Below are 13,792 nucleotides of genomic sequence, written 5' to 3'. Positions count from 1 at the left end.
TGAGTAGTTTGCAAAAACCTGTTGGCGCATTGTGATGAAAATGAAGCCAGTTGTAATAGCATTGCTGTCGGTGTCAGCTGAGAAGGCTGCAATAAAGATAAAAATTGTATCTTTTATTTTATCTGTATAGATGTTCTTACAGACAAAATGGTAAGCGGTATTAAATGTTGATTAATGTTCTTGTCGATTACAATAAAGTCATTGAGATGGTTCCTTTTTGTCAGGGAATAATTATAGCAAGGGTTTTAAGGACTTTGTCTGGCTGGGGTATTAGAATTATTAGTTTATAATAAACATAATTTTAATATAATTTTTTATATAATTATCATATATATATATATATATATATATATATACATATATATATATATATATATATATATATATATATATATATATATATATATATATATATATATATATATATATATATATATATATATATATATATATATATATATATATATATATATATATATATATATATGTATGTGTTAAAGTGTTTTAGGGTTAATGGTTTTCGGTATCTATCTAGCCTGTTTCTTCGGAAATACCCGGGATTTCCAACTGTACAGTATTCAACGGCAATGGTAAAGTGCAATAACCGTAAACTACACCAAGGTGGCGCCAATGTGCTACCTATCTTGTGACCAGCTGCTTGGCTGCTTCGGGGACTGTTGCTACAGATGTGGTAGGAGGGGGCAGGGTGGGGCGTGATTGACATGTGTTTGGACCAATAGCGTTGTTGTCACCGGCAACATGGGGTGTGTCCGACACAAGAAGCCCCACCTACTTTGTGGAGCCTAATCAGGATCACACAACAATAATGAATGGAAACACGTCGGAGCCAAGAAAGAAAGTCAAGCAGCAACTTCTCAAGTGCTGCTCACGATTTTGAAAGTTAGATGCGAAATACCCGTGGAAGGAAAAGCGGAAACTTGGGCCCGGAACGGAAAACAGTACCAAAGAAGAGTGGACTGCAAACGCGTGAATAAATGGCATTTGGACTTTGTAAAGCGAGACTACTGCACTGTCAGTTACTACATGGGAGAAGTGGATCTTTTGGATTATTACTTTGATCACGTCACTGGAATATTTGGGAGATTTTTTTTGGTGTGTGGCTTGGATTAATCTAAAACAGTTTTGCAAAGTGTATAATAAAGAGGATACGACACTGCTGGGACAACAAAAATGGGTAATATTGAAAGTGTGGACGGCCAGTCGGAGATGAAGCATCATATTATGCCCCTGAAGGTGCCCATGCCGGACCCCACCGAGCTGGAGGAGAAGTTCGCTATCGTTTTGGTGAGTTATTTTGCTATTTATTTTATTATTATTTGTTTGAACCATTTCATATTAGTATCAAAATGACACTAACGTTGAATGCGTAAAAACTTTGTTGTAGTTCACCCCACGTGTGTTCTTGAGCCCTTTATTGTACCTAAAAGACATACAAAACGTTGGCTAATGAAACTAAATAGTCTTTGTCTTTAATCATTATTAACAATTTATATTTGAAATGAGGAGACCTGTGTTGTCCCGCCCCGTATAACGCCAGTGATACCCCCTCCTCTCCTGTGGTTCTTTTGTCTCCCCCAAAAGTCAGACAACTCAGCATTTGGCTGAAACCGTGAACGCAGCGCGGCACAAATGGGAAGGGTTGGTGGGTGTTTTTTTTTTTTTTTTTTTTGTAAGTACTGTATACAGTACACGGGGGTGGGGATGGGACCGTATTAAAACGAGCAGATCACTGCAATCTGCGTGAGTACTGCAGGCTAAACATGTAAAAACATTCTCTCTCGCTCCCCGTTTCTCTCACACACAACACACACATACACATTCATCACAAAGAAGTTAAGCTCTTGTAATGATGAGCTTTCAGTTAACACCCACTTCTACTGTCAACTGACACTGTCATCCAGTGTGAAGTTTGTGGGCCTCTACAAAATGAAAGGACTTTCCATTTTTGGTTCTTTTTTTTCCACTGTTGGTTTCCCCCAGGGTGTTCGACTTTTCATGACAAAGTGAATAAATTTCCACGTTGTTTCCCCTTTCTGTAACTTTTTTTGTTTTAAATTGACTGGCTGCCTTTATTTGTAGGGCTGGGTATTGATTTAGATTTCCAGGATCGATTCGATTCACGATTCACAACGATTTTCGATTCATTTGAGGAATTCATGCAGCACCTATTTTAGACAGTCAAAAGTACCAGTGCTGAAAATTGTAGAAACTTCTTGCTGTAATTTATGCATCAGTAAAAATATGAATATTATTTACTTTAAGAATTTAATCCATTGCAGTTACATTAACACTCTGTTTTATTTAACATGGCCTTAAAAAAACCCAACAATAAATAATAATTTAAATCACTTACAACCACAGCACAGGCTATGTAAAAAAAGTGAGAAAAAAAAACACCGACACGACATTCACATTGTTGTTTTTGTGCAAATGTTCCAGTGGTGGTTGAGGGGAGGGGTGTGTGTTGTGGGCGGGGTCGATATATCGATACATGGTTTTATGTATCGATATTGGGATATGAAAAGGCGTATCGATACGATATCAATATATCGATATTTTGAACCCAGCCCTATTTATTTGTCATAGAAGTGAATGTCCTCATAAAGTCTACCTGAGTTGATCTTGCAGCTTTGATGTAAATAATCAAACACCTTTATGTTCATACTATTTTACGCCATCTGGCAAATTAGACATCAAGATAAAGGCTAGAAAAAATAACATACTTTTTGTAAGAATAAAATAATTACCTAACTGAGCACCTGCTTGAAGTTTTTCAAAAGCGAAGATGACACATTATAACGCGGCAAGACTCGCCGCTTGAGTCATTTTCATTACTGTACTTCTCTTTTGCATGTGACTGATGGTTTGACGTCCGTCTGTAGTCATGGCGGCGTCTGCAAACAAATCTTGAAATCCTCAAATTTATCACCAAAGTGCACGTACGCTCACAACTCCAAGTCTGTCACTGTTATTATGTGCAGCCACCCAGTAAAGATTTCTAGGCAGGACGACAGTAGACTCAACATTTATGTTGTGTTTTCTGTCGCAAGTTCTCCACCCTGCTCCCTAGTAGAGCGACATTTCCTTCACTTTGTGGGAAAGCATAACAAGCTTGTATATTTTAGTCGTCTTATCAAACAATGGTGGCCTGCTCGCCTCTTGCCTGTGAGATAAATGTACATCAATTGAGGCTCTTCATGTGAGTTTTCAGGAAGACAAGGTCGCTGTTCTTTAATCTGGCAATGGGTTTGGTGCTTTTATTTTTTATACTTCCACCAAAATATTCTAAATTAAGCAGATTGCTTCCTGCTGTATGTTTTTGTAGCTGCCATCAAAGCAGCTGCACTAAGTTCAGAAAAGGGTATTTTGACATTGGCTGTTTTCCCCCACACTGCCTGTTGCATGTTGGTCTTCTGGTGTGAACGGGATGTGTGCGCATCCACTGTGACTGCCCATCCTCCTGGACAAAAGCATACGGATCTCCCAGGGGGATGACAGCAGCCCAGAATGATGTCATATGTGCAGCAGCCTTCGCTCGCTGTAGTAAGATTGCTGCCCTAATGACTCTAGCAGGACCCCTCCGCAGTAGACGGCAGAGGAGGAGTTTGATTCCTGCAAATCAAATGCAGGCCAAACTGAATACTTGTTGTCTTCGCTATTCTTTTCACCCCACGCTTCTGTGGCTGGAAACAGCTGCTTGGCATTTTTCTTCCTTTGATTTGCGATGTCTTCTTCTCTCTCTCTTCACTGGACACTTCATTAGGTACAACCGCACGATCTACTACAAGTAAACTAACAACAATCCATTTTAACAATTTGGAGCAGCGTGAAACTGTACACCTCCATGGATCCAAAGATTTGTGGAACAAATCATCAGTGTGCTGGAACCAACTTCCCCAATTACACGACCTGGCTTCATGTGATGCGGTGCATCCAGGGGACCCATTTTGTAGACGTGGACGATTATGTCGTAATCGTCGTAACGATTAAAAGCTGCAGAGAATCCTGCGAGGGCTGCATGAGGTTGTGGCAGAGAAGGCTGGGAAAGTGACGTAGCCTCTGGGGGTTTAAGTCCAAGGTTGAAAACTTTTCGTTTAGATTTGAATTATAGCTTTTGAGACACCAGGCCCAGAACTTTCCTGACATAGCTCCTCCAGCCATGATTATTCTGATCAAAATGCCACTGAAACAGCTAGAGCAGCTTATTCCATTTGTCTGCAGCATAACCGCTAAATGCTGCTTCACCATGTTTGCTTTGAACTCTTGACTCCACAAACTGGCCCGAGTCTGCAGACCTCAGATCACTATTAGGGTTACGCTTAATTCACACTGACTGCGGAACGGACGCGGTGCGTTTTCCGTACGGCAGCCGTACGGACGCCGCAAGAATAGAAAGAATTCGAGTCTGGTGCGTATGCGGAACAGATGCGGCACTGCGGAATGTTTCCGCATGTGTTATATTTTTTCCGGATTCCGCATTTTAATTTTCATGAAGCAGAAAGAAATTATACGAGCTGGACAGGAAGTCGGTATCAAGGTAAATCCGGTATATTTCAAAATAAAACCTGGGCTGGGGGGAAGCTAGCTAACGTAGCATGACATGAGTCGAACATTTAAAAGACAAAAAATAAAAATAAAATAACTAGCTCAGAATAAATTAAACATGACAAAATAACACTAAACACAAAACGTACTCACCCATGGTAAAATAGCCATTATTTCCCAGAAATAATGTTCAAAAAGCATATCGATGTGACAACAGGCAAACATGGATATTGTTTACAAATAGGACTCTATATACACGGTTGTTATTGCGTGAACTCAACTCTCCAGCGTGAACCCCCGTAATCTTGTGGTCTGATGGGTGCAGATTTCCGCACACGCAAGGCACGCTGTGCGAATTGCAGTCCGTGCGGATGCCGTACAGAAAACGCTCCGCGTCCGTTCCGCAGTGATTGTGAATTGGGCGTAGGTTTATATTCAATTAGCATTTCTTTAATGTATTCAGGACCTAAACCATTCAGTGATTTATAGACCAGTAGCAGATTTTTTTTTTTTTAGTCTATTCTGACTGTGTCGAGCCTTTAGGACTGGAGTAATATGTTCTGATTACCCAACGATAGTGGTTTTCAACTTTTATCATAAACAAAGTGAGCCACTACTCCATTTTGATTCAAAACGGAACAAATCAACAATCAATTATCAATGAGTATGCCCATCCCTAGTTGTGGCTACAGCTCAGTAGTATTTGTAGTTTTTCCAATACGTTGGTAACTCTTACTCACTTCCTCAGTTGAAACACAATCTCTGGCTCATTCACCCAGTCAGTGTTTCCTACCTCCACATTCCCAGAGCCCGCTGTGGCTCAAAAATAAGCTTCTCCATATGAGTCGGCGCTTATGAAAACGATGTGAGGGGAGTGGGTGGCACTTTCAAAGGTGCGCGTCTGGCATCGGATCCTCTTTCACCGTCCGTCCACCACTGGATTCCTGCGGTCTAGTCGGGACTGAAACTGCAGGAGAACTCAGAGAGGGACATTTTCTCTTTGAACTGCATGGCCGCCTGCCACTGTTCTCAGTGGTAATGACTTTACCAACGTTTTCTTCCCCCCCCCCCCTTTTTTTTTAAGCAGCACACACGTCTTCAATTGTTTGCCGAGGGAGCTACATGGGAACGCTTTTAGTTTCTGCTATTGAGAGCATCCTAACTGATTGGTCACACTACTCCAGTAACAGCGCAGTCGCTGACATCAAGTTGCATCATGCACAATCCACATGAGGAGGTTCAACATTGACAGCGTGACTCACTTGCTGCTTCTTCAAATCCAAAGAAAGCTGCGGCGTCTGATAAGTGGAACTAATGAAGTCAAGATGCAAGAAGTGTTTAGTGAGCATAAACGTAGATTAGTGTTATTTATTACCATTCAACCCCCCTCCCCCCGCGCCCCCCGACTTCACGCACACGCACAACTTGTGCTCCTCTTTTCTGCCTGTTGTGCGTACATCTGGCGCAGGCACCCACCGCCGCGTCCTCGAAGGAAGAGAGGGATTATGGGAGTTGTGTGCATGCAGTTAACTCTGGCTTTTAGCCGTCCACCTGGCTGTGCAGCACCCTCAGGCTGCGATTCCCCAAGTGGGCCGCATTTTATGGGTAGTTTTAGTGCTTCTGTAATTCTGTCCTTGCAGTTATTTGGAAAGCAGAGGTCAACTTAAAGAGCACGACTGAGCAGATACAACATGTCTGCAATTATCTTACAACATGTGTGGCTTTGTGTGCAGGCTCAGTCACATCATGCAGGAACACAGTCGCACACACATGCTTGACATGATTCAAGTCTGTAATTGCGAGATGCACGTGCGTGTGCATATGTGGAGGGTGTCAACTGCTCTACTGCTTCTGCACCCTGCACGGCAGCAGGTTGGAGAAATGGTTTCCTCCCCAGTACAATGGGGACTGTGTCAGTCGGTGTTGTTTCAGTAAAGGGGCCTCATCCCCCTCGTGCCCCTTTGTGTTCGTGTACACTTTTTTCCCCTCCAATGTGCACTGTAAAAAATACAAATAAAATAAAAAAAGAGTAATGAAAAAGACTTAGTATAGTTTTTCCACTCACACATTCTAAGTAAATTCTGCAAGGAGAGTTTTGAGTACATTTTGCCGGTTAAAAATAAATACAAATTACTCAAGTGTTGAGGAATGAACTTGTGTCCTTCATCTTGGGAGACAGCCACTCGACCACCTGACCCGTGCCACTCTTGCTGTTAGCCCCTATACTGCTATGCTAGTGTGTCCAAAATGAGACCAAAAACAGGCCTTGGAGGTAGAAGGATTCCTCCTGACACCATCAATATACTAACGCACGGCACCAACGGCATGGCTCAGGTGGTAGAGTGGCTATCTCCCAACCTAAAGGATGTGCGTTTGCTCCTTAACCCATGAGTAGCTTTTTTTTTTCTTTTTAAATAATCTGGTAAAAGGTACTCAAAATTCTCATTGTAAAATTTACTTGAATTTCTGAGTGAAAATACTTTTTCAAGTAAATATTACTCGCTCTTTTTTATTTTTTTTTTTTTTTTATTTTTTTTTTTAGTGAGAACTGTCATACACAAATTTAAAAAGCCACTTGATTTTTTATTTATGGACCACTTGTGATACCTCCTCTTTGAATTATTTGGCTTGTATTCCAACACACATATTTGTTGCTCCTCTCTCATGGTTGATTTTTTTTTCTTCTTTTTTTTTTTGGAACTGGGCAGCTTGTCAAAGAGCGTGGCCGACATGAGTAATTGAGGCGTTCATGTACCTGCATTCCTGTCATTCCTGGTGAAAATCGTCCGTCGGCGGGGGCTTCCCTCAGCCCCGCATGGACGCACAGAGGAGAACAAACAGGATGTCGGCCTCACAGGAATGAAGGAATACTTCCTTTCTCCGATTAAGGAGCAATCCCTGCAGTTATTTTTAACTCATTCCCTTATGCTTCTGTTCATGTTTCTTGATTTTTTTCCCATGGTTTTGGATGCCAGTTGATTAAAGGCCTCTCACTAAACTGCCTTTCAGGTTCGCTTAGAGTGCGTTCAGAGCTCCATGAACATCTGGCTCTGTCTGGACTGTCAGCTCACGATATTTGGTTCTTTATCACTTGGCCTTCATGAAGTCTTGTGATGATAACGGTCTCTATAGCTTGAAGAGACAAATAAATATACCATTTAACCCACTTTGTGTTGTCGTGAGAGGCCAGAAAGTGTAAAGTCCATTTGATGGTAAAATAAAATGTTATGAGGAGAGAAAGTTCTCCCACTCATCTAATTGAGGAGATGGATATGTGAGAAGAAAGTGAAAAAAGAGGCCCTGTAGCTGTAAACGGTGTCGTCTTTGGATGCATATTCAATGGGGATTTCACACTTGCTAAGTGGAGTTGTAACGCTTATTAGGAAAAGATCCTTTTGAACCATTTGTCCACTGATGGGTGTTTGAGAGGGTTAACTAACTGATTGACTAGTTCATCATTAAATCAGCAGATACTTCTTCTAATTGGTGATTAATGATCATTATCAATCAAGTGTTCCCAGAATAACAATCGATCAAGGCTTCAAAACATTTGAACGGAGTTCCATTGTGTTATTTCTGCTTTTCTGGAATGTCGAAAGTTTGAACGATGCTTAACACAAGTGCATTTCACTATTTTTAGTTTAATAAAGATGTTTTCATTCTTGTAGCACAAACAGTTTTTATTATACTGTTTCAGTTACAAACCTTATCTAACAAACGTAAATCATTAAATGGAATGGAATGAATGAATTTGCAGTGTTTCTCCAGTACATCCGCTACCCTAATAATAATAAGCATCACAGCAAATGAGTGGACAATACAAATAATCATAAAGCTCTTAGTGTGTGGTCAAATAATTCCACTCTTTCCAATTTGATAGGTAGTGGCCAAAAAGTTGTGTGCTTTTTCTCCTTTACTAGTCTCCTGCCTCACCATACTGAAGCTGAACATGCAAAAGTAGAAGACAATTTAAACAAGATGGTGGACTCATTATTCAGTGCACTCATCTGGCTCTGCTCTCTCTCATCATAAAGCCAAAAACGTGATTAGCAACTAGTTGACATCACACTAAAACTATCCTTGTAGGGTAGCAAAGTCAACTTTTCCACATTTGCATGTAAATGACATACCTGGTCTGAACTGTTAACAGATTGCTCAATAAGCTTGCGAGTATTCCAGTGTTTTGTTTGCAAACAAACATCAAGAGGCAAAATAGAAACTCTCAGCAGCATCATCTTTGGTTACCGTCTTTGAGCATCTTTGTGTAAGATTCCTGCTTTGTTGCACCTAGTTCAGATTACCAATCTAAACAGCTATAGCCCGATCGGATGTCTGAGAAAGGCGGGAAGTGTTTTCTCACACTCTTGGGGAAAAAACACCCACAATTCATTTGCACATTGTTCTGCCTTATGTACGAAGACGCATGCGGTCGTATTACAGGCTGCAGCTTTAGAACAAACCTGACAAAAGTCATGTAGGTCACGTTTTGATTTCCTGCCATGTTCAGGAAGTCTAAGCAGCGGTGTGACGACAACGGCCGCAGCGCTTTGTGTTTCAACGGAAAAGAGAAAGTCAAACAATGTCACCGACGTTCATTAATAAAAAGCCAGCATGATTTATATGGTAGGGACCAATTATTTCATATGTGTGATGTCATTTTGACAGTCACCTGAACAGTTGACGTCACCGCTCACGTTTGTCATCCTGGGGGTTTGGTTTGGTTTGGTGCGTTTCTGTGGGCGTATGCTGCTATTTATGTCTCTTTCCTCTGTCCAACTTTCATTTCCCAGAGACGCACTCCAGCTGAACTACATCCAGGAAACCCTGGCATAGCTCGAACACTATTTTGTCTTATTTTGAAAGCTTAATATATGCTCAGTTAATTGACCCCATATTTAACCTGTTTTCTTTGTCTCCTTGTTTGCTCCACTTCCTGGCAGGAATTAACTCAGCTTTTTTTTTTCTTTTTTTTTTTTTTGCCTCACAGGCAATTTACACTTGCTTTATAAGGACAAATGTTTTGAGACATTTGGTCTGTTACCTTCTTAATCATGCTTTACAAGAGAAAGCTCTTGTGAATGCTTGCAATTAAAGAAATGACCACTCCTGTGTAATAGAGATACTAGCTGAGCTAATGTACGGTTGTCTTTATCTGAGGTCCTTGATCCATCCGTGCTTCCGGACCCACCCTGATGAGCAGACGCTGGCATTTGTTTGGGGTAAAGCGGGCCGTCTGGGTCCGTGTCTGACCTGCTCTGTCGTGATCGTGAACAGTGTAGCCTCCCACTCTTTTCCCTCTACGCTGATGACAACTACGTCTAGTCTGTGAGAAAAAGGAAACACACTTTGTGTTTCCAACTGTAATAAAGCACCAGCAGCACACTGTAAAAATATATTAAGAGCCATTATGGGCGTGGAAATAAACAATTGAAGAGTGCATTTTTACTCAAGGACAATAGTCCAAACATTAGTTAAACTAGCAATAAAACAATCTAAAACAATTCCCAGGTGTCCTAAAAAAAAATAAAAAAAAAATATATATATATATATATATATATATATATATATATATATATATATATATATATATATATATATTAGGGGTGTGAATTGCCTAGTACCTGACGATTCGATCCGTATCACGATTCATAGGTCACGATTCGATTCGATACCGATTAATCCCGATATGAATTTACAAGTCGATTGTTGTGATTTTTTTTACTTAAATTTAGAAAATACCATTCAGTAAACTTGTACATGTATACTGTAAGATTTGTATGAAAATGTATTGTTTATTGATCTGAAGTTTTATAACTGTAAGCCACTGTATTTAACAAACAGGTTGTAACATTTTTCATGTTAGAACAGCATTGAAATGAAATATTAAGGCTTAATGTTCCATTAATATAACATTCTTCCATGCTTAAGGTATGAAAGTTAGACATTTTGTTGAATAGTTTTCCATCAAAAATGGATGTTAAAAAATCGATTCGGCTGCCTATTGAATCGATTCGAGAATTGCGTGCTGTAGTATCGCGATATATTGCCGAATCAAATTTTTTTAACACCCCTAATATATATATATATATATATATATATATATATATATATATATATATATATATATATATATATATATATATATATATATATATATATATCTCCTTGGGGGGAATTATTGAAGACTGCTGGAGACTCTAAGACTCCTTCCAGAGTCCAGGGGTCTTGGCCCCTAAGGTCCATATCCAGACTGCAAATGAATCATGTATCCAGCACTTAATCATATCCCACACATTTTCAGAAATAGGCAGGCAACAGAAGACTAAACAATTTGTACGCAATCCGAGCGTAAAATACTGTTGGTGGACATGTTGTCTGTGCAATATTAAAGATAAAACAAAGCCTAAAGTAGTTGTCCTGGTATTTAGCTGACTATTTTTTATTCATGTAAAAACACTGTTAAAAAGAAAAGATTGATTTTGGTCTAACCATCTTTCTGTATGATATCAACTGGCACTTAAACCTTCAGTAGGATCGACTGTAGAAGAGAGCTTGGTTTAGTTTGGCATACGTTGATGACATTCTCCCTTATCCAAGTGTAAAATAGAGAAAGATCCTGTAGGAAAACATTTATCCCTCTTTTCCAGTCGTCTCTCTGGGCTCCTCCAGCGGGATTTGAAGGTCATAAAGTCGGCTCAGGCAATGTCATAAATCAGCTCGGATTAGGAAGCCGTCCAGGTCAGGGCAATTGGACTTGCCCAATTGAGTCACCATTTGTGCTGCAGGACTTACACCCCCACCTTTTCCCTCAGTGGGGTTCTGAGCGTGATTGCAGACCTGAAGTCTACACCCATCCCGGCAACCTGAACCCCTCAACTGCTTGACATTTTAAACCTAACTTTTTCCTTCACCAGTTTGTTTTCCATATTCCTGCACTGAGCATTACTTGATATCTCATCACCTTATCCCATTGAGACTAATGCTGGTCAGTCGGAGTTGTCTGATGTCATTATTTTACTACTCAGGTCACTCTTAATGCGTGATGTAAGTGCCAAATGCCAATAACAACAAGCGTTAATCCACTGCTTGGCTTTGCACCCTCTTCGCAGAATTCTCTCACAGTTTGCGGGTTGTGCCAGGAAGAAATTCCAGCCAACTTTTAACAGCAATTCATTTATAAGCAATTCTACTACATTGGTGCTTTGAGATACGAAACCTGTCTTAGAAGCTTTATCAAGATAAGAGCTGTCGATCGACCGATTACTTTTCATTTGAATTGGGGGCAGGTTGGATTGGCATACAAGTATTGTCTGATGGCCACGCGCTCAACTCACTTCATAACAAGCAACAATTCGACAAATAGTGAACAATTCTTCAAAGTTGTTAATGCCACTCCCAGTTGAAGTTATTGTTTAACACAGAAACGTAGCTCCCTCTTAGCAATCTTAGCAAAGTAAATATAACATTGTAACAATGTAAAACGCCATACACAGGTTGACTCCAAACAAGATAATAGTTCATTAACATTGCCATACCCAATCACTGTCACTGCATGGCATGCTATACAATATATGTATGTACGTACTGTTCATTATATATTAATAAACAATCACACGAAATACTTCCAAAAAATGTGTGCACTTTCCAATTGTATTTTACTAATAAAGAGCCGGAGAAGTAATTATATATGGTTAGCAGTGCCAAAATAACAAATATTTTGATGACCTTAGACTTTTGCACTCTTGTGTGGTTCAGTCTTTATTAAGTACTTGGTATCCTTTTACGTTGTATAAATAGTGGGAAAAGTATTAGCTTATATTTAAAAAGAGTGGCATCTAGGGTTGTGTCTCCCGAGTATGTCCACTGGTGGCTTACAAGATTGGCCCCAGAGATGGAAGAAGATACTGTCGCTAATCCAACCAGTTCATCAGGTTGCATATTGTACTTGGATTTTCCTCAGAACAGTACTGCGGGCAAACAGCGACCCTGCCCACCAGCTTTTGTTAGCCATTTTCTATAAGGAGAAAAAAAAATGTCTCAAATGTCAAAGGATGGGAATGGCACGGCACCAAATCATAACAAAGCTTTGCATTGAATGGAGTCAGGTCAGAGCAGAAGGGCCTCGTTGGGGGAGAATACGTGGGTAGTGCATAACAAGCGGCAAACATTTTTCACATTTCTGTATAGTATTTTACCTCTAAAATGGGCCGAGTAATAAATAAAGCACGTCTGCTCGCTCCCTTGCTTCTTTTTTAGCTTCTTATAAACACAGGAAGTGCAGAATTGTATTGCTGCAGGAGAAAGCAAAATGAAGTTAGCTAAATTCAGTTACTTGGCTGAAATGACATCTATCAGGTCTGAGAGGAAATATCCGCTCTGCTTTTTGACCTCGTCGTCTTACCTTCTTAAATTTGTTATTGTTATTTTCCGCCCATTTCAGTTGTTTAACTTGACACACATCTGCGCCTCAGGCCTTAACTGACACAGTGTAAGAAAGGCCATTAGAGTGTTTTATGACTCTTCTATGTCACCCACATGCAGACACGATGCTTTTACACACCCAACTTATTTGTTCATCAAATCCAGTAAGAGTGTATGAGATGTTGTTTTGCTCAATCGATTCTGTGTGTCTGCTCTATTTCCTTTCACTTATTCAGAATTAAGCAAGTACCAAAAAAAGGCCTCTGTCTCTTTGCCTGTGCTTTTAGTATGCATGACTGGCTAAGAAAACAAGACAAACAGCTCGGTTGCAGGCCTGCACAGATGCAGGGGCTGATATCTGGATTTAATCGAGTTTTGTTTTTCGTTGATCAGTCTTGTGTTACATAATCTGGGTGGCATTAAACAAATCCACTCGGTGCAAGTGTGTCATGTGTCTGCTCAATGTTTTGTTTTGTTTTTCTCCAAAATATTGCTGATGATGTTAATGCCATGTCCATGTATTCTCTGAACAACACATGAGATCTTCCTTCTGTTAACGATGCTCATAGATATTGATAAAGATAAACATGCAAGATGCTGAGATAGTCGTAGGTAAGATGTTTCCCAGAAGGCCTAAAAAAGGAGGAGTGGGGTCAGACTAGACAAGCAAGTTGTGATCAAATTTAGTTGTATAAACACCACACATTCCTGCTGTAATTCTGGCCATCTGGTATGCATGTTGCTTTTCTTTTTTCATTTTTCTCCTGTGTGGCTTTTAAACTCAATTTATCAACATTTTGTTCAT

At 40.0% G+C, this 13,792-nt stretch overlaps 1 protein-coding gene across 5 annotated transcripts in view; it reads left to right on the top strand.

Moving 5' to 3' along the window:
- The first annotated feature begins 832 nt into the window (after positions 1-832).
- fmnl3 (formin-like 3) overlaps positions 833-13,792 on the top strand; it is a 37,265-nt gene continuing 24,305 nt past the window's right edge. For all 5 annotated transcript variants that reach the window (XR_013282322.1, XM_077512957.1, XM_077512958.1 and 2 more), the window contains exon 1: positions 833-1,305. Coding sequence is in view for 4 of the 5 variants with exons in the window: in XM_077512957.1 (XP_077369083.1) it covers positions 1,192-1,305 (114 nt within the window). In the remaining variant the exon portion in view is untranslated. The remainder of the gene's footprint in view (positions 1,306-13,792) is intronic.

The sequence above is a fragment of the Festucalex cinctus genome, chromosome 2 (genome assembly GCF_051991245.1).
Source record: "Festucalex cinctus isolate MCC-2025b chromosome 2, RoL_Fcin_1.0, whole genome shotgun sequence".
Taxonomy (NCBI): Eukaryota; Metazoa; Chordata; class Actinopteri; order Syngnathiformes; family Syngnathidae; genus Festucalex; species Festucalex cinctus.
The sequence above is the reverse complement of the archived record's forward strand: the minus strand, read 5'-3'. Positions and strand labels throughout refer to the sequence as shown.